The sequence below is a fragment of the Clinocottus analis genome, unplaced genomic scaffold (assembly GCF_023055335.1).
Source record: "Clinocottus analis isolate CAN_PGR_092001 unplaced genomic scaffold, fCliAna1.0.p SCAF_20, whole genome shotgun sequence".
Lineage (NCBI taxonomy): Eukaryota > Metazoa > Chordata > Actinopteri > Perciformes > Cottidae > Clinocottus > Clinocottus analis.
The window spans coordinates 7303731-7331728 of NW_027175932.1; the positions used below are offsets into that span (position 1 = coordinate 7303731).

A 27998-nucleotide genomic window follows, 5' to 3' on the forward strand; every position below is an offset into this window, starting at 1 on the left:
GTATCTTTTTCCACCACCAGACCAGGAAACGTCAAGTCATACCACAACATTTTCCATACATTGAACCTTTTATTAGCTAGGCTCATATTTAAAGTAGAAACCACACTACAAGTTTTTTTTCCTCTTTACAAAACAGCTTATGTACACTCCAGTGCTGACAGTTAAAAATCACAGAAATGAAATAGAAAAAAAAGAGATAAATAAACTCTGTGAAAACTTGTTTTCAACCATAATTGTGTCACATTTGTACAAAACAAAATATAGAAGTTCCTGTCATGTTAAATTTTTTTGAACATCTGAAACTCGAAAGCATAAAAAGAGCTGCAGAGCGCCTTACAACTGGCATCAAGTGCTTAAAATCACTTTGCTCTCCTCAAAGCCACAAGATGAAGAGTTCTGTCTCTGAAATGAAGTCCTGAGAGTCAAACGGACTCAGAGAGCTGAAGTTTTAGGATCCATTTTCCAAGATTCTCCGTGCCGGCGGTGAAACTAATCATCCAAAACACAACCCTGCTTTTAGGACATGGTCTCACCGAGCCAGTTTAACTTCTTCCAACTTACACCGCAGATATTTGGGGAGTTTTCGGCAGCTTTAGAGACCAATTTAAGGCTTTGCTCTCATTTTCCAGAGAAAACTGAAAATCTGGGACTCCTAAAACTCCCATTAAAGGACAGAACTGCTTCTTCACGCGGCTCTGGACATTTAGTAGTTCACAGTTAAGGACAGGCACTGGGGAAATGTTGTGGGCTACATTAGCAAGTGGGCTCTACTCCAATGTCGATCAATGACAAAATTTAAAAAAAAATGTTCAACATATTTTTGAGACAGATTTGATTCTAAACATCAGACATTTACCACTCTGAAAAAACATAATCATTGTTGTTGCTAAAACAGAATTTCAATAATTTATTGTACTTTAAAAACACAAGAGGTCACTCAGTCCCTGGTGGATAAATAAAACATGATGACAGACCGGAGAGAAACTAGGCTTCAGTTAAATAATGCTTTGGGCTACTTTCTGTGTCTTGGAGCATTTGTTCATAAAGAATAAACACAATTGTATAATCGAGGTCTGAGGCCAGAGTGATTGACAGAATAGACTTGGAAGAACTGAAAATCGCCCTGGGGATCATCCAAGATAATTAGTATCTTCAATAACATCACTGTATTTAAACAACAGTGTTGTACCGAGAGCTGTAAAGAGTTACATTTGGGGTATTGCTTCATCAAAAAGTTAACTCATGGCACGCTCCGAGTGCAGCTGTTTAGGTACCAATATAATGCTACAGATTGAATATTTGAATTGACCAGAAACCTTAAAGGTTACTTGGATTCAGGATTCAGGAGACCAATAAAGTCGTGGATGTGTCCTGAAAGTATTCTTTCCTGAGACTCTGAAGGCCGGCCGGTTTAAGAGCCTTGGCTCGGACAGATTGGTCCTTGGCTGAACAGCAAGTTCTCCGTTTCCAACATTAGGAGACGCTGGTCCAAACCCAACAGACACTAAGAGCTCTGCCACTGGTGTTAAGGGCTGCACGTACAAAACCATCGCAATACTTTTAAGGAATAGTTGTTTTCAAGAGCATTTTTGGAAATGTGCTCATTTGTTTTTTCTCAGAGCGTTCGATGGTAAATATGAAACTACCGGCTGCTGGCTCTAGTTTTCAATATACCATATAAGCATGAAAGTGGAACAATAAAACACTGGGACTGATTAGAAAAAAAATCCCATGATTCAATAGGACGCTCGTGGCTTTTTATCAATCGCTTCGAAATTAAAATACTCCATCCATCCATTATCTGAACCGCTTATCCTCATTAGGGTCGCTGTAGCCGATCCCAGCTGTCAAGGGGTGAAGGCAGGGTACACCCTGGACAAGTTGCCAGTCCGTCACAGGGCAGACATAGAGACAAACAACCATTCACACTCACGGGCAATTTATAGTCCAATTAACCTAACCTGCATGTCTTTGGACTGTGGGAGGAAGCCGGAGAACCCGGAGAGAACCCACACTGCCACGAGGAGAACATGCAAACGCCACACAGAAGGACCTGCCAGACCAGAATCCGAACCCCTCCCAGACCGGGATCCAAACCACAGACCCTCTTGCTGTGAGGCGTCAGTGCTAGCCACTATACCACCGTGCAGCCCCAAAAATACTAATATGGGGAAATGCATTTGCATTGCATTCATCAAATTATTGCAGAGCATTATTGCTCAAAATACAATATCAGGGAAACATACAGCGACATACTGTGTTATTGTCAGGTGTATCTTTACAATATAGTAGAGGAAATGTAGTAATATTACATCAATACAATAGTGTGTTGTATAATATCACAATTTGACCCATCATTATTCCACAAACAGTCTTGGGCACAAAGTATATACTAGAAAAAAGCCACAAAAATGGAAGCATTAGCTGCAAGTTTCACAAAAAAGGACGTCGTCATGACCGTTTGTATATAAATATCTGACATAATAATCACTTTTTTCCTTCCTACCTCTAATAAGTCACTTCAGAAAACAGACCAGACATCTCATTCAAACTGTGAGCTTGAATATTGTCTTCTTCAAGCTCAAACTGATGCAGTCACACATGACTGAAAAATCAAAACGACCAATAAATGCAACCACGTCTCAATGTTTCTGACCCACAAAGCATTCAGTACAAAATCAGTCCAGTCAAGAGGTCTGAGGTGAATAAAGTTTGACTCTTAGAAACTACGATACTGTGTTCATACTGATACACACCGTCTTCCTCGTTATTTCCTTTTTACATTGTTTTACAACATCACCACCAAAATAAAACCTTCTACATATACAGTCATGTAAAAACAGCATCATTATGTACAAAAAACATCTATAAAATCTGATGCTGCTCCTCTTCGTGATTTAGGGGAGGGAGTAGGACAGAAGGAGCGGGTTGAGGGGGAAGAGGAGGTGGAAGAGACGGGGGAGGGGGAGGCGGCGGCGAGGAGGAAGGAGGAGGCGGGTAAGGGAAGGACTGAGGCTGGTACTGCGGTTGCAGCGGGTAGGGGCTGCTGGGTTGTGAGAGGTAAGACTGAGGGGGGAGGAAGTGGTGAGGGGACATGTGGTGATGCTGAGGGGGGAAGAAGCTGTTGGCATGCGGGGCGAACTGGTGATGTTGAGAGAGGTGGGGAGGGAGAGGCTGGGAGCTGGTGAGGGGAGTGTTTGGTTGATGCGGGGAAGGCTGGTAGTACGATTGAGGCTGCGTGGCGATGTTCTGCTGGTGCGGCGGATGCAGGTGAAGCTGGCTCATGTGCACTGAATGCGGCGGCGCTTTCTGACTGTGATACGAGTTCAGAGGTTGGGGCTGTGCAGGGAGAGCGGGGTTGCACATAGGACTTGGAGGGAGGTGGGGAGGCCTATGGGGAAGATGGGAGTGCGGCAGGAGAGGAGAGAAGGAGTGGGGGAGCATGTGAGGAGGTGGGAGGTGCTGCGGCGCGTATTGCTGCATGTAAACTCCTTGCCGCGCGGTGTCATGCGGCGGATGCATCTGCGGATCCGCAGACGTCCTGGCGTCGGCACCGTGACTCCATCTCTCTTGGAGCGCTTGCGTCCATAAGTCTTTCGCCGTTCGAGCGGCTGCATGTGTCCGTGTGTCGGCTCGCGAACCCGGAAAGGTGTGTGTTTGTACGTCTACGTGCGACGCCCGAACGTCTGACTGCGTCCGCTTGTCTGAGGGGACGTCTGGGTTCAGGCAGAGCGAGTTGTTGGGACGGTCTGGCTGAGAGGAGGAAGGCTGTCGAGAAGCCAAAGACACTCTGGGAGGAGGAAGGGGAGAGAAATGCGAGTCCACTGCCGGCTTCGTACTAGTCAGCAACGATGTCGCAGAGGTGGACATGAAGGAAGATGGAGAAGAGGAAGGATTAGGAGCAGCTATAAAGCTTCGTAAAGGAGTAACAGCTGAAGGCGACAAAGGGGAAGACTTAGAGACGGGTGATTTAGGAACTGAAGGTGATGACTTTGCACTGGAAGACGTCATTCTGTCTGAATGATGGTGGTGGTGGTGGTGGTGAAGGTGCTTTGATGATGCTGCTTTGGGTTTTGTGTTCTGATGAGGAGGATGGAGGGCAGGAGGGAGAGATGAAGACGGTTTATTCTTGCAGAGAGGAGGCGCTAGAAGTTCTGCTTTCACCTTCGCAGGAGGTGAATCCTGCCGTTTGGGTTTTGCTCCTTCTTTTACCCTCTCCTTCTCCACCTCTTTGTCTCGAGCGCTGCTTGCGTTCGAGTCCACGGAGAGAGAGAGCTGAGACAAGACCGGCAGATGATGATCCCGTTCCTCCTTTTTGAAAGCCGGCGACGTCCTGTTATCTTCCACATCAACCTCCTCCTTTATTCTCTCCTTCATTTTTTTCTCACTCTTCTTTTTTCTCCTCTCCTCTTCGTTTTCCTCCACCGTTTTCCTCTCCTCCTTCAACTCAACCTGCTCTTCCTTGTCGTCATCCTCCTCCTTTTCCTCCTCCTCCTCATCCTCCTCTTGCTCCCCTCCACCGTGGTATTGTCTTAAGCGGACGTGCCATGCCAGGCTGCAGACAGACGACACGGTCTTGAACTGGTGGACCACGTTGCGAGGGATGAAATAGACGTCGTTGTGGCACAGGCGGATGCGAGCGTAGTGGATGCCCTCGCGACGCATCTGGTTCAGTTTGGCATCATCGACCCACTGCACACACTGTAAAGAGACAGAGGTGGGTTTAGATCGAGGAAATGGAGACGTACACTCCATAAAGGAAGCCTCCATCTTTTTTGGCATGTATTTTAAAAATCATCATAAGAAAGAAAATACAAAAGGTTTCTCCTTTTTTGTATTACTTAGTAAAACGCTTGTTTTAAACAGATAAGAGTTTCTTAAAAAAAAATCTGAATTCTTACAAATCAAAACTTTCTGCACTCCAAATGAAACGGAGTGAGGTGAAATTCTCTAATTTACTGCAGTTCAACTTTGCTCCACCATGTGGCAGTATGCACATTGTAATTTAACTACAATTACACAGAAGGTGTTATATTAAGGTAACACTTAGAAACAACTGTTTGATTTGTGGCATATTAAATACTACCTGACTGGGGGGATTTAATGCATATGCAGTGCAATAACTTCTGTATGTGTGTAATGTAAAAACCTGAGACAGCGGAGGTTCGTATAAGTCCAACTGCAGCCTCTGAACTACATGAGGGAAATCACCGGCATGGAAACACACCACGTCTTTGGTTACACGAGGAGGCGCCGAGCTAAAAAACAAGAGTATGAAGGATTACGTACATCTTAGAGAGTAGGCTGTTTAAATACTAGAGTGTGTACAAACAGCCATCGCTACCTGTACTCAACAGTGTGATCATATCTCCGCCTACCTTTCTCCGGCCCGTACAGCCTTCAGCACCCCGACCGCTGCTGTGGTCTGTCGTTCAAAGCCCTGACCGATGTGATCTGCGTGGGCCCGAGTCCGATCCTCAAACAGCATCTCTCTGGGCTCGCTGGCCCTGGGCAGCGACTGCAGCAGGTTCTTCACCTCGTTGGTGGAGCTACGACGGGACAGAACAGACAAAAACACTCTTAAGTGAGAAGAATTAAAACAAGAGTATTCGCACAGTTCTACACAGAGATTTGACCCGTTTGTCTTTCCCGGCTGCCGAAATAAAAAGTAAGAAATGAGTAAAGGTCACCTTGCTGCTTTGTTTATTTCTTTGTTTCCTGTCTGCTGTGGCAAAATACAATTTAACATAAAACGTATCTAATATTCAAATTGTTGCGAATTCATTTTAAAAAAAAAGATCGACAAACTAATCAATTAAGTGTTATTACAATACAGCAACTCTTATTGGGCGCTTCACAGCAAATTAGGGCTGATAGATTTGAAGTGAAATATTAACCCCTAAAAAGCCATTTGATGGTTCCTTAATGTGAGAATTTTCTACTTTTCTCTGATTTATCTTATTGTTAATTTAATACCTTTGGATAAGATGTAACCTGAGGATAACAGGTTGTTGTTGTTTTTTTTTAAAACTAATTTCAAACATTTTATAAACAAAACAATCAATCACAAATGCATATAATTGTTAGTTGCAGTCATACAGTTTTGATGTGAAGGATGGAAACACGAGTGGATATTCTAAAACAATAATAAATGTGAATGTCCCAACTAAATATTTCGCAGTACACTTTCTGTAAGAATGTAAATTCTTCAAAACACTGAACACTGGTAACATGGAAAAGTGGAAATTAGTGATATCCTCTGCATGCTTTGTGTCAAAGAAATAAGTGCTCAAAAACGACGGCGTTTTGCTTCATGCATACGGATCGAGAAGCCGAGTGTAGAAGCGTAAAAAATTAGCCCGGTTGCCAAACAATAGAAGCACTGCAGTCAGCTCACTACTGGATCAGTGACTCACACTGGAGCTGCAGTCAGATTCAAACAAGAGAATAAACACACACACATGCACACAGTGAGATTCCTTCAAGAGTGTAACACAGACAGAACAGCAGCGAGGCTACCCGTGTCGAACACTTAATTGTGCATTCATTCATTCAGAGATAAGAGCAGAGAGGCAGGAGTTGGTGGAAGAGGAAGAAAGAAGCAGAGGAAAATAGTACAGAGAGTAGCGCACACGCACGCACACACACACACACACACACAAACACACACACACACACAGTGTGTCTGAGCTGACTGCAGGCTGACAGTAATGAATGTAAAACCAGGAAAGCTGGTAAGTGAAACACTGAAAAGGGGAGGCAGAAAGTGCTGAACGTGCACATCTAGGGCGATATTTAAAGTCTACCCTCTCCCTCCTCTAGATATGAGGTCCTGTCGTTCTTGCACAATGTGCGTCTGTAAAAAAGTGGGCAATCTGTCTCTACACCAAGTCGTCGAGATAGGTTCCTGTGCATTTATGGGCAAATATAGTGGGCAGGAGGAAAGAGGAGAAAGGATGATGGCGGGATAAAGAAAGGGGGGGAGATGGAGAGAGGAGGGATAACGCAGTGAAGAGGAGGGAGAAAGGAGAGACAGATGGGAAAACATTCTCTGACAACAAGCACTGTTAAAGTCCATATTAAAACTGCAGCACACATTCGTGGAGAGGTTGTACATCACATTTGCATTTCACACACTGAGCTGCTGCACAAGTGACATCACACTGTATAGGTTGCATCCTGGATTCTGATTGGCTTCCAAACTAGTTGTCATTTGTATGATCACAAAATTGTGTTTGTATGTTTACATCTTAAAAAACAGAGACGTTTTCTCTCTTGTTCAGGTGAATGCGAAAAACGCCTCCAAATGAAATATACAGTGTATACCGCCTTACTGCAATAGTTTTTGTTCTTTATTAATTATTAAGCTTACTCAAAATGAATGGGGACTAAAAATGGCATTTATTATTTCCAGCCTAGCAATGACTTTTAAACGTTAATGTTGAACTCTGACGAACATCATTGTGCACAGTGAAAGTAAAACTTATAGTTGAGTGATAGGGGGATGTATATGTCTTGTTTTGACCAATACAATGTTTTATATATGTATATTTTTGATTTACAATATACAAAATAGAGAAAAGTAGATAAGCTGGAATGAGAAAATGTTGGGAGTTTTTGCTTTAAAAATTAAGTTATTATTTATTTATCAAAACAGCTGCCGATAAATTCTGTGTCGCTCATCTAATCGATGAATAGACTAATTATTTCTCTACTTGAGACTGAGACGGCTGTAGTTTGACAGCTCCATGTCTCCATTTGGATGCGGACAGGAGCAGCATGCACTGCGTCAGACGGCCTCGGTCCTGTTTGCCACGGACGCTTGCCAAGGTTGCTGCTGTTGCTCTGCAATTATTGTAAATCTCTGGAGGCACGGCGCTCTTTCACTGAGAGCTGAAATACTTTGGTTTATTTCCTCCGTCTGACCGCCGTAATCATGTCGAATTCTCAGACTGAGAGTCTCAGTGCCGTAAGAAATAGCTCGACCCTTTCACTGAAACCTCAAAGATTAGAGAAAGATGATGTTCCTCGTGCACAAGCAGCATTCCTCCAACACAACAAGGTTTCGCTGCAAATAACATCACATCCTCTCTTTCAATACTTCTTCACAGTATTTCTTTCAAACAAATGCATTTTTTTGAGTCAAATTATACAAACATACACACACACACACACACACACACACACACTTGATGTAAACACACTTTCTGATTTCCTGAAAATAACTGCGTAGTAACTCGACAATAAATCAACTTAAAGCAGGTTTGTAGACGTCATTTTGTTTACGTATTTCATGGTGATATAGAATGAAATGATGAGCCAAGACAGAATAGACACCCCTCTCTCTTTCTCTCTCTCTCTCTCTCTCTCTCTCCATCTGTGTCTCTATGAAAACAGATTCTTTCAGCCCCAGCTGTTACACGAGTGTTTCTGACAGCACACACAAACAAACACTTTATAAGCCAGCCCCGTCAAACACTGTGCACCAACCGATGCGTTACGTATTAATGCAACTAAAATGCATGTATTTATAGGCATGGACTACGGATACGATGATTATACACTCTGTATTACTTCCCCTTTGATTCACACGGGACCGTTTGAATGAATGAAGCTTTCTTGAATGAATTCATAGACAAAACAAGCTAAAGGTGAAAGGTGAAGGTGACAAATTCTTTTTTTGGTCCAAACATAGTTCAAACAGAGAAAAGAACCAATAGTAATATTTGAGGATTTTCCTTTTCCAAATATAATTTCAGATTTTAGCACATGAATACCAATCAACAGCATTAACTGCTGCATGTGGGGGTATGTGTGCGGTGTCCCGTGTTTGGCTGGCAGCCACGCGAAATAACATCTGATGATGTCCACTACGTTAACACAATGATGATCTCATCCGAGTGGCGAGACACATACCGCTCACAACACACACATTATCTAATGGCCTCGCTCACAGAAATCCTGTGTTTGTGTGCGTGTGAGACGAAGCTTATGTGTGAGCAACAATGACACTGTGGCAGACACAAACAGAAAGGGTGTAATTGCCTCATCCGGCGCTGTTCGGCTACAGTAAAGCTTCACGGCGCTACCATGGCTGCTGCTTCAAATGTGCGAGTGTGCTTTGTTACGTTTTTTTTTCTCCATAATCAGTCCTCGTGGGCTGCGAGGGGGATAGAGAGGCAAGCTGGCTCAATAAGGTACACACACGAATCACCAGAGACATACAGCCAGTACACACATTCAGAGAGACAGAAATCCCTGCTAATTCTGTCTCGTCGCAGAGCTTAAGGAGGATGACAAATATTGGCTGGCTTCACGAGTGTGTGTGTGTTTTATTAGGATGTTAAATAAACTGTTATGTACTCACCGTTTTCTTTTAAAGGGGGACTTTGGTATATCAGCTACAGGTATCATCTGTTCTCCCGGTCTGACCCACATTATAGGACCGTCGTCACTCTCCGTGTGATTCATCTGCCTCAGATTGGAGAACGTTCCCCACGGAAGAGTTCGCTGCAGCCAGATGGAAGAAGAAAGAAAGAGAGAGAGAGAAAGTGAGAGAAAGGAGAGGGGAAAGCAATAAATCAAAGCTGTTAGTACATCCCTCACTTTTTTTGTTAACCAAGTCAAGTATTCTATTTATTCCAGAGACTCCCAAAAAGAAACCTCATGCGCAAAAATTGCACCCCCTGGCAAAACTTGTCACTGGCACTAGAGATGCTTCAGAGGTTGCTGAATCAGAGCCAAAGCCCTCGACAGATAGAGTGCCAGAGGATGCAAGTCTTTTGATATTCAGCATACGATGCCACTCCTCCACATTGCATGCAGGAGATTTGAAGTGTCAACACAGAATGGCAAACAGAAGAAAGACTCGTCACTTCTGCATTTCAGAGACATCAGACGGCGTGGTATTTTGGTGGACTGTTCCTGCACACACACGTTTGACAAGGGAGCCAACTGCCTGAACTGAGAGCTGGAAGCTGCATCAAATCACTGACACACCTGATAACTCAACGTCTCTCTTTTGCCAGCCATCACTTAGAATACGAGGTGTGTTGTTGAGGTTTGTGTCGAGCAGTAGTTCGGGTTTCCAAATAGTCAGCGGTGGAAATACATTTAAACATTTGGTCACATTGAGTTTATACCACTGTCACTTGCCCGTTGTGTTTCCATGCACCCGTTCTGTTGCCATGTAGAATTACTGCTATTCATCCCGTCCCGACTCACCTTCAGGAAGGGCGACTCCTCCAGCATGCCAAGGAATTCTGGGAAATAATCCCCGACCTCCTCGTCCACGGCTCCCACCAGGCTGATCTGTCTCATTGCTCCGGCTCTGTATGTTCCATTACTGTACGTTTTCTTCACCTGCAGCAACCAAAGCAGAAACACAGCATGAGGCGATGGTAGCGTAATGTTGCTTTCACACCACAGCAGGAATAGGAGATTTGTTACTCTGCTCAGTGCTTAAATGTGAATTGAAAAGGGGAATAAGAAATGTATCATCCTATAATGGAGTTGCTATAGAGCCTTACTGTCTCGTTGTTGTAAGAGAAGTAGCATAGTCTGGTTTCATTGCCCTCCTGTGGTCCTTTATTCCTCAAAGACGTCCCGGATGTAATCAAATGTGTTTGATATTTTTTGTCAGCGGTTCACCAGCACAGCGGTTCACAACCTTTTCTGGCTTGTGGCCACTAAAACCAAAGCAATAGCCCCTCTTCACAGACTGCACTTTGTTTACCGGAGATGTTAAGACTATTTACCCCTCAATTTAATTGTTGTTTTTTACTTCTCATTATTAGAATATATTCATTGTTTAGTGGAGCAGAAATGTGTTTTTCTTTCTCATCTAGCAACCCCTCAGCAAGACTTCCTGGGAGGCTCAATACTCCACAGTTCTACGCTGCCATGTATGAGATATATTACATTTAATGGGAGGCTATTTTAATCAACTCGCTAAGGAGGATTGGTTTGTGTCGACATAATAGTATTAAAGAGCGATATCAACAGATTGCCGTGTAAAATATAAACCTTCACACAATTCAAATGCATTTAGTATTGTTAGACCAATAAAATCCAGAGGAATAAAAACAAACAACAGACATTGACATGGAAGCTGTTAATCACTGGGTGTCAAAACAGAAATAGTGTGTGAGTGTGTGTGGGCGGTTTCACTTGATGTTTCTGCTCCACTGGCATGACTCAGACTGTTTGCTGCTCTTCACTTGGCTGACAGAGCATAGTGTGTGTCTCCCATACCCATGGCCCTCAACAGTGTCTTTGTGTGTGTGGAGCATGTGGCCTGCATGCTGTACTCTTGGCTGATCTGTGTATGTGTGTGTGTGTGTGTGTGTGTGTGTGTGTGTGTGTGTGTGTGTGTGTGTGTCAGATCCTTGGCTGCACGCCTCGAGTGAGTCACCACTTGACAACAAGGCAGAGAAAAGAAGAGAGAGGGTAAGAGAATTGGAGAGAAGGAAAGCGGGACAGATGGAGAGAGGAAGAGAAAGTTTAGGAAGTCAAGCTGTCAAAGAGGCAGAAGACAGAGAGCGAGAAACCAAGGAGGGAAGCAGGTGAAAACTAGGATAATATTTTTTGGGAATATAAAAGACAGGGGAAAAAGAGTTGACGGAGAGAAGAGGACAACAGATAAGAGAAAGTTGTTCAAGAGACAAAAAGGATGGAGGTAGAGCGAGGGAGTGTAAAAAGGAGGGGAAAAGAGATAAGGACAGGTTACACAGGAGGAGGGAGGTGAAGGAAGAGAAAAGATGGAAAAGACTAAAAGGGAAGGTGCTCTGCATCTCCCATGTGAATCCTAAATCCCAAAACAGCTGCTCAGAGGCCAATCATGCAGCTCTGTGTGTGTGTGTGTGTGTGTGTGTGTGTGTGTGTGTGTGTGTGTGCTCCCCAGGACGTTTCTATTAATAAGGGATTGGTGTCTTGGTTCAGTAACTTGGTTATTTATACAGACTGGATAATTAGTGGAGAATGGCCATAACAACTGGATTACAGATCACTGTTAGCAAAATTCAAATACTTCAACACTTCAAAAATAAATAAAATCATAATACATTTTTTAATCTAATGTAAACAAACAATACAAATATACACCAGTATATTAAATGAGACATTTTACTGTGTAAAAAAAAATCTAGCTATCTGCACTCCCTTGTGAAAAAACAATGAAATGGAAGTGAGTTGTTAGACACATCTATACACACGTTAATATTGACCAGTGTCTCTCTTTATAAAGTCACAGCTCTCAGTGAGACAAAGCATGAGAGTACCTGTATGCATACTTGAGAGAGGTACCTCTTAAAAATACTTTCATTACACTTTACAAATAATGCATGAACTATTTAGTACATGTGTACAATTTCACAAAATACAAACACCTGATGCAATTTCCCCGAGCGACATCTAGAAAATACTTGCTTTATTCTCGTCTAAAACACAGAGATATTTAATTAAAGGTGATATAAACAGAGAAAACCAGTAAATCCAGACATTTCACAAGCTGGAACCAGAAATATTTTTGTTTGATTATTCTTCACCTGACGATTGAATAAACAATTACTGGACTAATTGCTTTCAGCCATATGAAGAATATTCTGTTGTTACTCAGTGGGTGAAGCTGTCCTCACTGCTGGCATCCGACAAACTGGAGAGTTGGTCTCCCAAAAAGTCAGCATGCTGTCTCACACACACACACACACACACACACACACACACACACACACACACACACACACACACACACACACACACACACACACACACACACACACACACACACACACACACACACACACACACGCATATATAAAAGAAGCTCCCGCATGTTTACTTGAAAATTGGTCTAATTACATGCATCAAATAACTGTCTATATTGTTGTTTATCTCATCTCTGATAAATGAACTAAATAAACAAGTTAATCATGCATAGACCGGCCGAGCCATGTGGTGTGTTTGTTCACTTCATTTCACTGCATCTGTGCCCCGATACTGTGTGATATCCTCCTAAGATGATGACTAAAGGCTTGAAATACTCACTCTCCACACGCGTAAACACATCACAACTTAAATAGTCTCACTCAGTCAATGACCTAGATACTGAGAGGAAAGAGTGTTTGTGCGCACACATGGATTCAAATGCTTATCGGCATGTGTGCGTTTCTCAGCCAGTATAGTGTGCATCTGTGAGCGTAGTCAAGTGCGTGTGCGCTCATATCTTCTCTTCCCATGTATCCGGTAGTGTGTGTTTACATGATGCATAATTAAACAGCAGAATAGCTCCCACGTTGTTAGCAAAGGCAACAGTCTCTCACTATTACAGGAGATGTATTAAATAAATTGACACACAACTAACGGATTGTCAAGAATAAGTCACGGCTAACAGAAGGAAACAGGGGAAGTCTGTCACATTTCCTGAGTGGTACAGCTCGAGACGGACCAGTACTTCCTTGCCTCAGTGTACATGCTTTTACACACTTGATGGGTGAATGCATGTGTGAAACGCAAAGACCAAAACAATCAGGTTTCTGTTTAAGTTAAACCTGACAACAGGCTTGGCTTAAAAGGAGCGACATTGCTGCACAAACGCAAGACACGTTGAATAAATATGAACAAGTAACAATAAAACAATACAAATCACGCACACAAAAGATGAAAAGCGAAAGTAAAAAGTGCTGCATCTCATTTAGTATTCAAGGTTGGCAAATTCACAAGATTAAGAAGCCGACATCATTATATATAATTATCATTACTGTCATCTCTCCCCTGCTGTCACTTCCTTCTGGCTAAAAGCAGTAAGTCTCACACCTAGTCTACTTCCCACTTGCTGTTTTACTGAGATTATCTCTGTTCTCCGTCAGCCTCTTCACCTCCTCCTCTGCCTCCTTTCCTCATAATCCTCACGTCCCTGGTGGGAAGTCTATTAGATCGAGCTTTGCTCGTTTCTGGTCTCCTTTCCATCTCTGGTGCAGCCACTGTAACCACTTATTAATTCCATAACAAGTTTCCCTCCTCCCCTCTCTCTGGCTGAGTTCATGACATCATCGCGCAGCTCTGTCAGTCAGTTTGTTTCTTACTCTCTTTCATTGCTCTGTGTCTCTCTCTCTTAAACATTATGTCCACTCCATCTCTAGAGCACTCTTCTAAATCACAACAAAGTTATTTGTTGACTGCTGCCTTATACACGACTGCACAAACGTTTCTTACATAACCTCTTCCTCGGCTGACCCACGGACACATGCATGTGAATGCAAAAACACAAATATTAGAACAATAAATTAATTAAAATAAAGTAGTGGTTGCTTTCTACCTTCATTGAAGTCTAAGTTAACATTGAAAAGTATTGGTGTATTTTGTAAACACTGTGTTGGAGACAGTTTGGAGGCCTAGTTTAGCATCCGGGTCAGAGTAAACATACGCTAATCAAGTGATGGAACAGAACGTGTGAGAGCGCAGTGCAGAGCTGCAGCAATTAGCTAACCAGTGGAGAACAAACAGGGTCACACGCAAACTCAATTTTCAGACCTCAAAGCCCTCTTAGGATAACATCCTGTTAAAACCAGTTGAATCATATCATAGAAACCAATTAATCACTTGTAATTGAAGTCTCCATTTTATAATGCGTTTTCAGATTTGTCCATTACATCAGTTGCATACCATATTCCTCATGTCATGTCCCTAAAGATGCCATCTGTCAGCTAGATTACAGGCCATTGTTGTGAATGCTCTTGTACAGCTTTGAGTGTAAACATGAGCACAATGTGAGCACAGATTAATATACAATTAAATTAACAAAACCTGCAGGCTGTTCTGTTGCCTCGTCTTATTCTGATGTTGTTAAAAAATAATTACTTAGTGGCCAACCCGGAAAGACCAAATTACCTCACTGTTGAAGCGCATAATGCATTGACTGTCGGGCTGTACTGGCCCTGAGAAAATAGAGCGCTGTAATCTTTTATAATCCTTAGCGCCACTGAAAATGCCTTCAGTCAGGTACTGAATACAAAACACTCACACGCAGCCTCAATGGCAGCCGAGCAACTCTGATACCTAGAAGTCACATTCTGAACACACCCGGCTCATTATCAAGTACAAGGCGTGGGTGATAGTGTTACACTCCAGCAGCGCAAGAACAAGCAACACTTTACAGGAGAATGAATGCACATATACACACACGCACACGCACGCGCACACACACACGGCAAACACAAATACCAAAGAACATTGCCAGTCGTAGACATTTTCTAAATTCTTCCCTTCTTTTGCTCTCACACACACATACACATTTACAGAAAGCAGCTGTCCAGTTGTTTGCAACTGGAGCAGAGAATCGAACAACAGAGGAGAAACATGAAGAGAAGAGGAATAAAAGAGAGAGCGAGTGACAGACTAACACAGAGGGAGAGCCGAGGAGAAAGAAAGGTGAAGGGAAAATATGTGAGAGAAATCATTAATCTGTCTGTGTGAATGTACCTGTGGTGTGTGTGTGTGTATGTATATATATATATATATGTATATATATATATATATATATATATATATATATATATATATATATATATATATCAGTGAGCATGCTCACATCTGTTAGTGTTAGATAGAGTGTGTGTGTGGACTGTATGTCTGCTTCCCAAGGTCACTGCTAAGAGCGAGGAGGGGGGAAAATTAACAAGACCAGTGGACAATGACGTTCGCTCTGCAAGGAACACTACTCTTAAAGGGACAGGTCAGGACACCGGTTTGCAGAGAAAAGTCAATTTAGTCAATGGACAATTTCAGTGTGTAATTCCTTCATTATCTTGGTTCCATCAACGCCGTCACATGCAGAGATCAAAGATGCGTTTGTTGAAGCAGAGCTGGCCGAGAGTAAAACAAGCACACAGAATAACACTATGAATATTTCATAAAAAGAAAAAAGCCTGTAGGAGAGCGATAGAGAATATAAACTGCTCTACCCCCTGTAGTACCACACACACACACACACACACACACACACAGACACACACACACACACACACACACACACACACACACACACACACACAGACAGTGTGGCCTGCGCTTACATTGGAAACGAGCAGTCTGTATCACAATACCAAGCCACTCAGGAGGTTTGAGTCAACAAAAGGCTTTTCATTAGTGAACTACAGACAGAAGACCGCTCTAGATGAAGAAGTCTGGCTGTGTCGCGTTGCTCACAGGAGACAATCCAGACACCACAAGCAATACAAAAAGACACACATTTCTTGTTTTCCCGGTTGTCCTCGAGAAAAAGGTTGAGTTGTGGGCCGAGGGGCTGAGAAAGAGTCTCCCATTCTTCTGCTAAAGAGAAAACAAGAAAAACTCTTTGTGTTGGTTTTGAACTTCCTTTCTGGCTATCACACTTTTTTCAGTCACTTTCCAATTATGAAATAAAACAATGTTATTTTTTTTCTTATGTCCTCTTACTTTATACTTCCTTTCTTGCCATCACTCTAACTTTGCTTTGTAATATTTAATGCCGCTGACGTGAGAGCAGTATCCACTTGTGCCATGCACACAACTTTGCCGTGACTGTTAATGTTGACATTCACTCTGAGAAATCAGACATCTGTATAAATGCCAAACGCTGTTCAATGTGGAACAGATTGAGGCAGATGCACACACCAGATGGCTTCAGCAGCAATGAAACTTTTTTTTAATCTTTATACAGCAGGCATCCGGTCTTTTCAATCGATCTTGTTCCTTCCCACAAACATCCCAGCGACTTGAACTCCCCCCCTCCATCTATGCATCTCTCATTCATTTTATCAGAGTTTCTTATCCTCTCTCAACCTGCCTTCTTCAATAACTACAATTCATATGAATGATTTTTAAATGCAGCATACAGGCTGTAAAAAGCTGAAAGTGGGTTACATGTATTCATTGTAATATCTTCCTTGAACTTTGCTCGCATGTAAAACATACTGACCCAGAGGTCAGGCTATTTAAAAAGTCCACACTTGTTTCTGTTCACTTGTTGCATAACAGAAATCACAAAACAGTAAAATGTCTTTGATGTACAGTAAATCTTTGTGAAGACACAGTAACTACACACAGACAAAGCACACATCTGAAATAGAGCTTGCATCTCTTAAACTCCATTTACTAACCATGTTGCTTTTAAATGTCACATCTAAACAGAAACTAAGGTGCGTGTTGCATGCATGTGCACCGCCCTGTGCATGTACAACGGATGACAAGTTCAGAGTGATTAGTAGGCCTCCACCTCTTCCTGTGTGTGTGTGTCTGTGTATGCCTGCATGTGTGAAGTTTGAAAACAAAACAAAAAATTGCTGTGTAGACAGTGTCTCAACACACAGGCTTGAAAGCGATGGCTTCTTGCTATTTTGGACCTTCATTTTTACTTTCATGTCTGAAAGCACACCATCTGCTCTGTGCAATGTGTCGACAGCCCCAGAAAGGAACAAACCAAAGACAAAGATTGACTGTATGTCATTTTTGTACATCTGTCCCCCCCAACGTCCGACCCCACACACATGTCTGACTGACCTGAGAGTAGAAATTAGCCATAGTGGTGGTTTCGATGTCCTTCTTGGCCAGTATTTCCATTTTGACTGGAGCTGTTGGGAACTTGGTTGAGAAGTAGTCCAAGAAGTCCGGAAGGTAGCCGGCTTCCCCGTGGACAATCCCCATGACGTAATGAGCTGCCTGAAAAACAACGAGAGTAATAAAATCTAAATAGAACAATACAAATTAAATCATCTCACTGCATTCATTCCACACCCATGGATCAATATCTCTGCTATACCTGGTTGGAGTCCTCGCTGAAAGCCAAGGTGACAAACTCCTGGGCAAATCTATGCCTCTGGCTCATGGAGAGAGAGGAGAGCTGGGATGTGTAGGCGTGGGCCACTAGGGCTCCTCCGTTAGGTTGGTTCTCTATGTGAATATAAGAAGCAAACTCCAGGCCCGCCATGCCAGGGCTGGTGTGGTGTTTGGTTTGGGAAGGCTGTGGCGTCATCATGGAGGACGAGGGACAGTTGTGAGCGTGGAGGGGAGAGGAGTTGAACGGGGATTTGAGGGCAAGAGTGGGAGAAGAAGGGGAGAGAAGTGCAGTTTTGTTGATGGGTGGAGGGTAAACCGGTAGAGGGGACTTAAATGGAGACAGGGAGGAGTTATGAGTGGGATCAGAGGATGAGGAAGAAGAGGTAGGAGGTGGAGAGGATGAAGGGAGGAGAAGCAGGCCAGCACAAACAGTTTGGCAGGAGCGGTGGTACATCTTCACTCGTTTATGCTTCTCCCCCTCTTTGTGTTTCTTCTTCTTTTTCTTCTTCACTTTTTTGATTTGCAGCTCCTCAGAATTGATCTTCGCTTTTTCATCTAGATAAAGTGACAGAGACAGAGAGAGACCTTATTACTTAAAGGAAGATATGTTTTACAGGAGAAAACATTCTTGCAAGATCAACACAAAAATATGACAGACAATTTAATTTTGAAAGGGCTTGAAGGGAGAAGAGAGACACATCATTTATGCAAGCTTTGTATTGTATAAGAAATGTATTCAGGCTTGCTTTCTGAACAAACCAACCCCAGGCTCTTTTCATTACCCAGCTGTAAGAAGACCATCTTCACTGATACTTGTCCTTAAAATGATGAACGCTCAGAAAAAGTCAAAATAAGGTAAAGAGAATAAGGAAAACCTCAAGTGGTGTGCTGACTACACTCAGTAAATAAAAAAGAAACAATACACAGTAATACTTTCCCGCAGAATGTTGTGTTATTTACTTTTTTTTAAACAAACTTCCCTGTTCCCTATTTAAAAACCCATGAAACTAAAATAATGAGCCCTAACTATTTTTGTGGAGACAGATGACTCATAGCTTCTCTCAGATGGTGTGGCATCTCCTGGGGTGCTTGCAGAAAATAAATTGAAGAGCCCTGAAATGGCATCCCTTGAGAAAAGCAGATATGACTAAGCCAGGAAATATGCTTTCGAGTGACATATCTGAACAGAGATAGTACCGTCCATGGTGGACCGTCTCTTGGAAGCCTGAGGCAGGACAGAGTGGAACATGCAAATTTATGCACTGTGCTACTGTTAGTGAGTGTGTGTGTGTGTGTGTGTGTGTGTGTGTGTGTGTGTGTGTGTGTGTGTGTGTGTGTGTGTGTGTGTGTGTCAGAGCCGTTCACATCTATTTGGAAATGGCTGGTTCATTCTTGGCCAGCAGCGGTTGTGTAAACAAGTGGACATGTATACATCTACAGTACGCGCGCGTGTGTGTGTGTGTGTGTGTGTGTGTGTGTGTGTGTGTGTGTGTGAGTGTGTGTGTGTGTGTCTTTGATAGCTGCTGCCTCAGCATAATTCAAATATCAGCTATCATCTCATTCTCACACTCACACACACACACACACACACACACACACACTTTCAGTCTAGTTTGTACCCCACACACGTTCATCGCCAGATAAGGCAGGAATGAAAGACAATGAAAAGGAGCAGAGAGAGAACGAGAGTAACGTAATGTGTGTGTGTGTGTGTAATAAAGAGAGCAACAGCAATAAGGTATTTGCAGCACAATACCTAAGCTACTAATCCAAAAGCTCTTTAACACACGTCACCCCTCCCCCAATTCACTCTATACACAGACACCCCCACACAAACACACATTTATTCACAAACCTTAACCTTCAACAGTCCACAGAGGAGCAGTGAGATATGGAGAAAATATGCGAAGTGTAATGAATTGGTTGCGATATGAAATGTAATAAACAGATATAAGGATGGCCTCTCATGGCGAGTACAAACCTCACATGTAGATACTGATAATACATATGTTTCTAATGTAAAGAAAATATAATTTCAAACTAATGATCAGATTGGAACATTAACATTATTATAGTTATCCAGTATTCAACCATATTCTGCTCTGGGACACTAAAGAAATGTACAATTCCAAAATTTCCCAGTCAAGTTTAATAAAGCATCTACTTTAATAAAATCCTTCCAGCATAAAATCGTGGCCGATTGATTGCAGATAGTTAAACAAACTTCTAATTGTAATAAATCATCACATTTTAAAGCAAGCAAGACCTTAAATGAGGTTCTGGCAAAAAAAAAAAAAGTCCACAATTATGCATGATTTTCCTTGCTTACACACAAACAAGAGCGTACGAGATGGTCACGGTCCCTTTACGATCAGATGAGTAAAACACACACACGCTGCCTGCTGCCTATTGATTTCCTATAAATGTTTTCTCAGGTCGCCCTTTTCAATTGAGAGCATAAGAGTGTCTTACTGATTAAATATCTAACTTCCCCTCCTCGACTCCGACACTCCCAACATTTACAAAAGTAACACCCCTTTGATTAAATGTCTCACTCACTAAACTGTAAGGGGGGCGTCTTCCTCGCCTCCCTTTCGACTCTGATTCCATCATGGGTCTCGGTGCATCTCCATTATCGTTACGTAACAACGCTCAGACAATAATTCACTGCCGTCAAAAGGTTAACAATGAAACTCGCTGCCACATTCATGAAGTGTCCCCACAATAACACAACATGTTCACACAGAGAGGACCTCCATATACCCGTTTGTGGTGGTTAATGCCTGGCAGAAATTATTGTATGTTCGTGCTTTTATAGTTTACTATAAATTATGAATACAAAAAAAATTCAAGGTTTAAAAATATATATTGTATTTTCACGCGTAGTCTATAATTGAATTTACAGTGGAGTTTATGGTACCAAAAATGTCGTATTAACTTATATAATACTGTTAAGTAAAGCCATTAACAGCATTTCTTTTGTAAAAAAAAACATAAAAATAGCTTAAAAGTCAGAGAAAAAAAATGTTTTTAACCTGTCGTTAAACAGATTATTTTTTATTCAAAACATTTTTTCAAAGTAGTTGTTGCTATTGTATTGTACAAAAACTTGTTTTTATATTGTATTTTATATTGAATATAACAGGTTTCTGCATGGTTCACCAGGATATATTCAAGATTTTTCAAAGACATTTTAAAAACCACAAAGAATACAATTCATTACTAGTTTCCCAACCGGACAAAATATGAAGGTCAGATGGAAAACCAGTGGGAATTATTTACTTTTACATCACATTTTTTCAGAACTTACATCCTACCTGTACATTACCTCCTAATGATATGATTCATTACATAGATGCCACCTGGATCCAGATAAGTGGCCTAAAATGGATAACTGGATTAACCAATTAAGAGTGACATTTGCCCATTATGAGTCGATAAGCTTCCCTTCACCTGCAGCCAGCAGCAGTGAAAGTGTTTGCTCCAGAGCTCATGCTGCTGAACAAACAATCTACTGGCACACACTCAGCAATTACACTTTAGTTTATAGTGTGGGAAACGTCTCCGACAGACAGAGACAGACAGAGTTATTGCTCATGGTAGGAGAGAGAAAATATTTATCTGAAAACGAAGACTTTTTATTGCCTTCTTAGGGCTATATTTGAAAGAATTCATTGCTTTTTAAGCTGATTATCTGATATATTGACACTCATACATGATGCTTCAAATCATGCAACACCTGTATGATAACAAACAGTAAGTTAATGGACCTCCTGTTTTTCTGCAAGGTCAAAAATTAATTTGTGGAAAACTACAAATGTAAATTTTTACAAAAACTGTTTTGTAAAATTTTTTTTTTACTATACATTTTGTATGCCAAAGGACAACTAAAAAGAAAAAATATTTCAGTCCTACATGAATCATTTGGCTTGCATTGATGCGTGTGCGTTTCCACCAACCTTTAATCGGCTGCTTGACTTCTCCGTTCTCCCTCTTGATCTCATTGATCACTTTGTGCTTCTTCTTCGCCTTTTCTTTCTCTCGGTCTTTGACCTTCGTCTTCGCCCTCTCCTCGCGGCTCCTCTCTTTCAGCTTGTCGGAGTGCTCTGTGAAAAGCAGAGGGAAAGGCTTCAGCTCTCGATGGTTGAAACGCTTCAGCATTAACGCCAAGATTTACTCCCAACACAGGCAACGCTGAGCACACTCGATGCACTATGATTTTTTTCTCCATCCCCCCCCCTTAACTAAACGCTTGCCAAGTGCTTCACCTTGGCCATCACCCGCTCCTTAATCTTCTTGGTCTTCCTCCTACAACAAGTAGGCTTTTCCTTTCCTGCTGCAACAAATCCATCTCTCCACCGAGCCTCTACTCTTATCTCTCATGTTTCCACAGCACAGTAATGACCTTCCAATTCCCTTAAAGACTGCAGCAGTGACTCTACAATTTCACACATAACCTCTCATAAATATATACTTCATGTTTCTTCTCCCCAACTTATTCCGTCTCATGTTCTCTGCCTCTGCTAGCTTCAAGATCCTCCCCTGCTTTTCGACTGATTTTATTACCTTTTCCAGCGCTTTCCCGCCTGACAAGAATAATTTCAGCGTTGAGGGAATATTACCAATCAAGGAATCGAAGGGCACTGTAATGTTGCACTCACTGCAAATTGCTCTGGATGAAAGCATTATTTTAAAACGTATATATCTCTCACACACATATGTCCAAGTGTGAATGGGTGTAAATCATTTATCTCCCCTCCAGCTAAGCTAAGAAAACTTCATTTTTCTTAAAATAACTTTTATTTTATCAAATTACTTTTATACATCTTCTCCTTTGATTCTTTATTTCCTTTCATACGTACATTTAAGAAAACATTTTTTTTTCCACAGCAGTTATTTTGCTGATTCTTTCTTTCTTTTCCTTTCCAAAGAACTTTTTCTCTTTGAACTCAGTCAGATCCGTCTTTAAAAGGAAGCTGTTTTCAGACTGTTCACTCTCCTGTGGACGTGCGGAGTGGGAAAGTGAACGCAGTGGGGTTGGACGTGCTGTTTGCGGGATCAAAAGAGAAACCGCTTTGAAAGTAAAAATGTTTAAAAGGAGCAGTAGGAGAATTAGAGGAACATTGACAAACACCTTGACATTTTAAAGTTCAGTGGGTCGGGGTTTTTTTTTGCTAACATGCAGGTATTCATTAAGAATGGGAACACTGTAAAAGAAATGCTGTCAAATCACACGAAAGAAAAAACATCACATTTTAAACCACGAATGTAGATCCACAGGAAGCTGCCTATAAAGGAGGACTGACTCGGATCTATAGCCAGAGTTATGAAAAAAGGTCAGACCATGCCAAATCAACATTCATAAACTTTTAATTTAGAGGCAACGTGGGATAAATTAGCTCGGTGGCTGACCGGACCGTAAATATACTGGAAATGCTCTCTGATTTATTGCAGCTTGGCAGAAGAGTATCCTCCTAAAATAAAGAGGAGACAACCATGGCTTGGGAATCACAAGTTTCAAACTGGTGAGTAACTAACATGTAGAAACAATCTTGATTTTTTTTTGGTGCAACAACACAAAAGGTGTAAATGAATCAGAAATCATTTGGGTCCATGCAAGTGAAACAGCTTCTCAGTGTTTGATTTTGTTTTCTGACTCTTGCAGCGGCCGGTTTTGAAGGGGATCAGCAGGCGGTTTTTGCCTGCTGATCACAGGAGAAAAAACACTTTGAAAGACAGAAGGCCAGAGGCAGAAACTCTACCAACTTCGACTGCACTGCTATCAAACTTTTTGGAGCTGAGGCGGAGATTCATTAATCCAGAAAGTCAATGGTGTATCCTCATAATCTTGGCTCAATCACCAGTTCTCAAAATTAACTTCATTAGTGTAATGAATTACATTTAACCTTCGTTAACCTGGAACAGGGTAGTGTTTAATGCTGTAGCCCAGCCATTGTGTTAGCAAAGAGTCACCTGCCTCTCGCCAAATGCATGCTGGGATACGCCCTGAACCATGATTAAAAAAAAATAGATTCAAGCTTTCTAATAAATCTGCAAGAGGTAACGTTAATCATCCAAATGTTCCAATGGCCTTTAATATTATTAACATGACTTATATTTATCATATTGAGTGTTTTGTGAATCTTAATCAACAAATTGTATCACGCAAATTCTGTCTCCAAGTATTTTGTGGAGGAATCTGACAGGATTAGTCATCACAGTTCAAGGAGCCGTCCCATGTGGACAACTTGCTGGACTATTACAAGCACATCACTTCCGCAGTAAATTGACTCAGTGTGGCCTGTTGTTGCATATTGGGACTACGATGTGCATGGGCATACTGAGGGTTTAAAATGGTTACATACTTTAGGAAGACATACAGTAAAAAATATCACATGGCAGGCATTAAACCGAAGCTGATATATTTTGAGATCTTTTTGGATCTGTGCTGTTGACAACAGGTAAATCTGCCCGCTGATTAAAAAAAAAATCCTGCTACTCCGGATGGTCAATCCGCCCCTGTTGCTTTGGCAAATCCACGCTTCACAATTAATGCTGATCTCAAAATGATTCATCAATGTGGTTGATGCACTCTTTGTTATTCTATTGAGCTGCTACTGCTGAGGCAGAGTTAAGTGTCTTGTAATTTTGGGGACTGAATAAATGACCCAGCAGACAGTAACTTAATTTGGTGCTGTTTGCAACCCAGCTTCATTTTCTCCCGCTGTACACGGCCAGAGATGAGACACAGAGATTTTGTCAGCACGGTGCATTTACATGCACACGTAAATACGAATCACTGCAACACAGACATGATTTGCAACAACCCAATTACTCCAATAACTAAATACTCTTTTACGTCAGTCTTAATCGGTTCCAAACGTTCTAAGTCAAAATAGCAATTTAGCTTATTTTTTAATTCAGTTACGATTTATCTGAGTTCAAACAGTAAATGTGAGTAATAAACCTTCAGGAGAAGTGTGATTGATTAAAATCATAATGGCATGGGTGTCAACAACAAAACTGTAACCTTTGAGTTCAACAGTTAAAACTATTTATTTCACATTAACCTGCCAAATGCAGTAATGTTTCTTTGTTTGCTGTACTTCGTCAGACTCATGTCTCTTATTTCAAGACCAAATGTAACCAGGAGTCACTGATCCCTGCCAGTTGGCTTAAGCTGCAAAGCTAACACTAATAATATTACTGAGCTGATGTGTTGCTCTTTTGATCCCTGAAGGCAAATTCTCCCCTCTAAAGAAGGTCAGGGCACGATCAACTTCAGAGCAACGCAGCATCGTCCTGTTGGATACTCGTCTGACTAACGTGTGGGCCTGCCTGTCTGCCACTCAACACATATTAGAAAAACAATATTAAAACTGTGCTTTTTTGTTTGTTTGTCAACATAAACCTATGCCGGGGCATGTAACAGTCAAGGAAGAATACTGACACAGTCACCAGCTTTTAGAGGGAGGTGCAGTTTGGAACAGAGCATTTTAATCCTCGAAACATTTTCTCTCGGGATTAATGTGCGATTTCCAGCCCAACACTCAGCTCCACATTTATATACTTTTTCATCTTCAAATTTGAAGCTATTCACTATAATTACAGTTTCACTCCTGCCGGCCATTGAGCGGCTCACTACAGCAATTATAGATTCGGTATTACACTCAAGAGCACCTCAGTCGGGCTGTTGCAAGAGTGCAATTATATATTCTTACTTAAGGCTGCATCTCAGTTTTCCCTGTCAGGTTCAGGGATGAGATTTTTTTTAATACCCTCAACATGGTTACATACAGCATTTGCAGTTAAAAATTAACATAATGAACATAAAACTGCACTAATTTACTTTTAGTCCTATAATTGCCCAATAAAAAAACTGTATTGACTGAGTTTAAAGCCATAGTTGGTTTAACATTATTTTGTTAAATACACGCCTTTGTGTTCTGGCACTGTGTCATGTACTAACTAACACCAGCCTCTATCTGACCCCGTAAAGCAAGCATGCACATCCACCACAGACTGTTTACAAGACTCTGTTTCTGATGTGCTAAAGTAGACCTACAGGTCAACAACACTGCTCGTGCTGGTGTTGTTACTGACTGCAGCGGCTGTTCAGAGCATGTCATGACCTCCTAAACTGCCAAACTGGAAAAGGGTGACATCATGCACTTGCATACTTGCACATGTAGACATAGTTCTACCGCTAATGTCTAAACACCTGCACACGGATGATGTTTATACACTGCAAATGCAGAGTTTTTGAAACCCTCCATTGGTGTGATGATGACAAAACAAGCCACCAAAACGCAGAAAATAAAAAAAAGCTAAAATCCAGGCCTACAAACAATGAAATTAGAAATAGTTGCTTTAGCTCTGTGAAGGAATTATTCAATTGACTTAGAGGGTGCAAGTCATTTAAATAATTCCATTTTCCCAGGAACCAAAAAAAAACCTTAATAAATAATTAATCATACTAGAAACTTATTTTTAATTAAATTAATGAGTCGGTGTAAATTATGTCTATGAGCCCACATGTATGTTGATCATATGCAGCATGTTTACTGTATTTAATGTATAATATATTTATAACGTTTAATACATGTAGGCTTAATATACAAATATATATATATATATATATATATATATATATATATATATATATATATATATATATATATATATATTTCTATTGCTTAAATGTTGCATTTTCATTAATGTAGGAGTGGTTGGAGCATGCTCTGCGTGTTCAACTGGAGAACATGGAGTAACAACAAGCTGTGGCGCTCTGTCTGTTTCCCGTACAGCCTGAGGTTACAGAGGGGGGCGTGGTGCTCCACCAAAACAACACTTACCCTATAATGGCGGGCGGCTGTCATATTGTTATGACAGCAGCGTGCAGTTTTATGCACACGTACAGCTACGAACGAAATAGAAAATACATACAAGACGCATTAATGTAACATAATAACATAATTTGCCACATTCGTTTACGTCGACGTGATCGAGATTATACCGCGTTTATAACATATTTAATTTACTCGATTACACTATTATCATACGTAGAGGAATAAAACACGTTGCATGGTTTGCAGATGCGACGTATCGACGTAATAATTGCGCAGCAGCTGGTTGCAAAGGACCGGTCAGGTCGCGCGACCACTGCCCTGGAGCTCGCGCGGGAGAACGCGCGACGGCCGCTGGCAGCCATACTCCGTAGACACGTCGCCCAAACTGGGCTTCATAGACGCTCAACGCGACAAAAATCTCTTTTAAATCTCTTTAAATCTACAAATTATAAATAAGAGGTACCCCAGAAGAGTGTGTGTTCATTCACAACATTTAAGAGCGAGCGGGACCGTCCAGACCACCGCTCACTTAGGGCGACACGTTCACATCCAGAGTGGCTGATTCTAGACCAGCCAACTATTAAAACGAACATAACTCAAACTTTATCAACTCAAAGTACAATGTTTAGGAAACATGGCCTACCTTTGGGATCCAACGTGAGATCCCCGTTCTCTCTCTTCACCGCAGAAGTGTTATTAATTCTGCCGAGGTCGTTGTGGCTGTTATTACTGCCGTTACTCGCGGGTCCGGAGGTCACCAGCACTTTACGTTTCTTCTTCTCCTCCGCGCCTTCCGTCCCCGTCTCCCTCTCCTTTTCTTGCGGTTTGTCTTTGCTCGGTTTCTTGGGTTTAGAGGAGGAAGGCGCTTTGTGGAGGAAGAAGTCGCTCTGTTTGAAGACTTTGTGCGTGTTTGTCGGTGGTTGGGATCCCCCAGTAACGGGCACCGGAGGGTTGGTGCCGCCGCTCGTCTTCACCGGGCTGAAGCTCCACGCGCTGCCGCCGTAACTCTGCTGCTTCGCGGGCTGCTGGAGTTTCTCTCTGCCGCTGCCGCTGCCTCCCACTCCCGCTTCCCTGCTGAGTTTCTTGGGTTTAACGCTCCGCTCGTCGACTCGGACCTTCTTGGGCGGCGGCGGCGCGTTCAAATCCCGGGATGACTGAGAGCGGTTGTCGGGGGCTCCTTTCGGCTCGGTCGGCTTGACGAGCGGGCTTTTGGCGGAGGCGACCGCCGGGGCTGCCGCAGGAGGAGCTCCGGTGGGGTGAGCGGAGCCCAGCGAGTCAGCCATCTTGAGGCTTCTCTCTATTTACTCTCTTCCCCCAACGGCGGCCGCTGCTGTTTTT

General features: G+C 42.1%; 1 protein-coding gene across 1 annotated transcript; it reads right to left on the reverse strand.

Annotated features, from left to right (window-relative positions):
* Positions 1-49: 49 nt before the first annotated feature.
* LOC137791530 (lysine-specific demethylase RSBN1L-like) lies at positions 50-27982 on the reverse strand. The gene is made up of 9 exons (XM_068586540.1): positions 27304-27982; positions 21771-21917; positions 17795-18366; positions 17536-17694; positions 10225-10362; positions 9368-9510; positions 5379-5549; positions 5150-5258; positions 50-4701 (listed from the first exon to the last, which is right to left on the reverse strand). Exons 1-9 carry the CDS (start codon positions 27941-27943, stop codon positions 2866-2868), a joined length of 3915 nt encoding a protein of 1304 aa, XP_068442641.1. The 5' UTR covers positions 27944-27982; the 3' UTR covers positions 50-2865.
* Positions 27983-27998: the final 16 nt, after the last annotated feature.

Bases quoted from the DNA above. Each gene is read 5' to 3' on its own strand.
- LOC137791530 (XM_068586540.1), bottom strand. From the start codon at position 27,943: ATGGCTGACTCGCTGGGCTCCGCTCACCCCACCGGAGCTCCTCCTGCG. The intron at 21,918-27,303 runs GTAGGCCATGTT...TGCTTTTCACAG, and splicing joins TCTCACGTTGGATCCCAAAG to AGCACTCCGACAAGCTGAAA. The intron at 4,702-5,149 runs GTTTTTACATTA...GTCTCTTTACAG, and splicing joins ACGAACCTCCGCTGTCTCAG to TGTGTGCAGTGGGTCGATGA.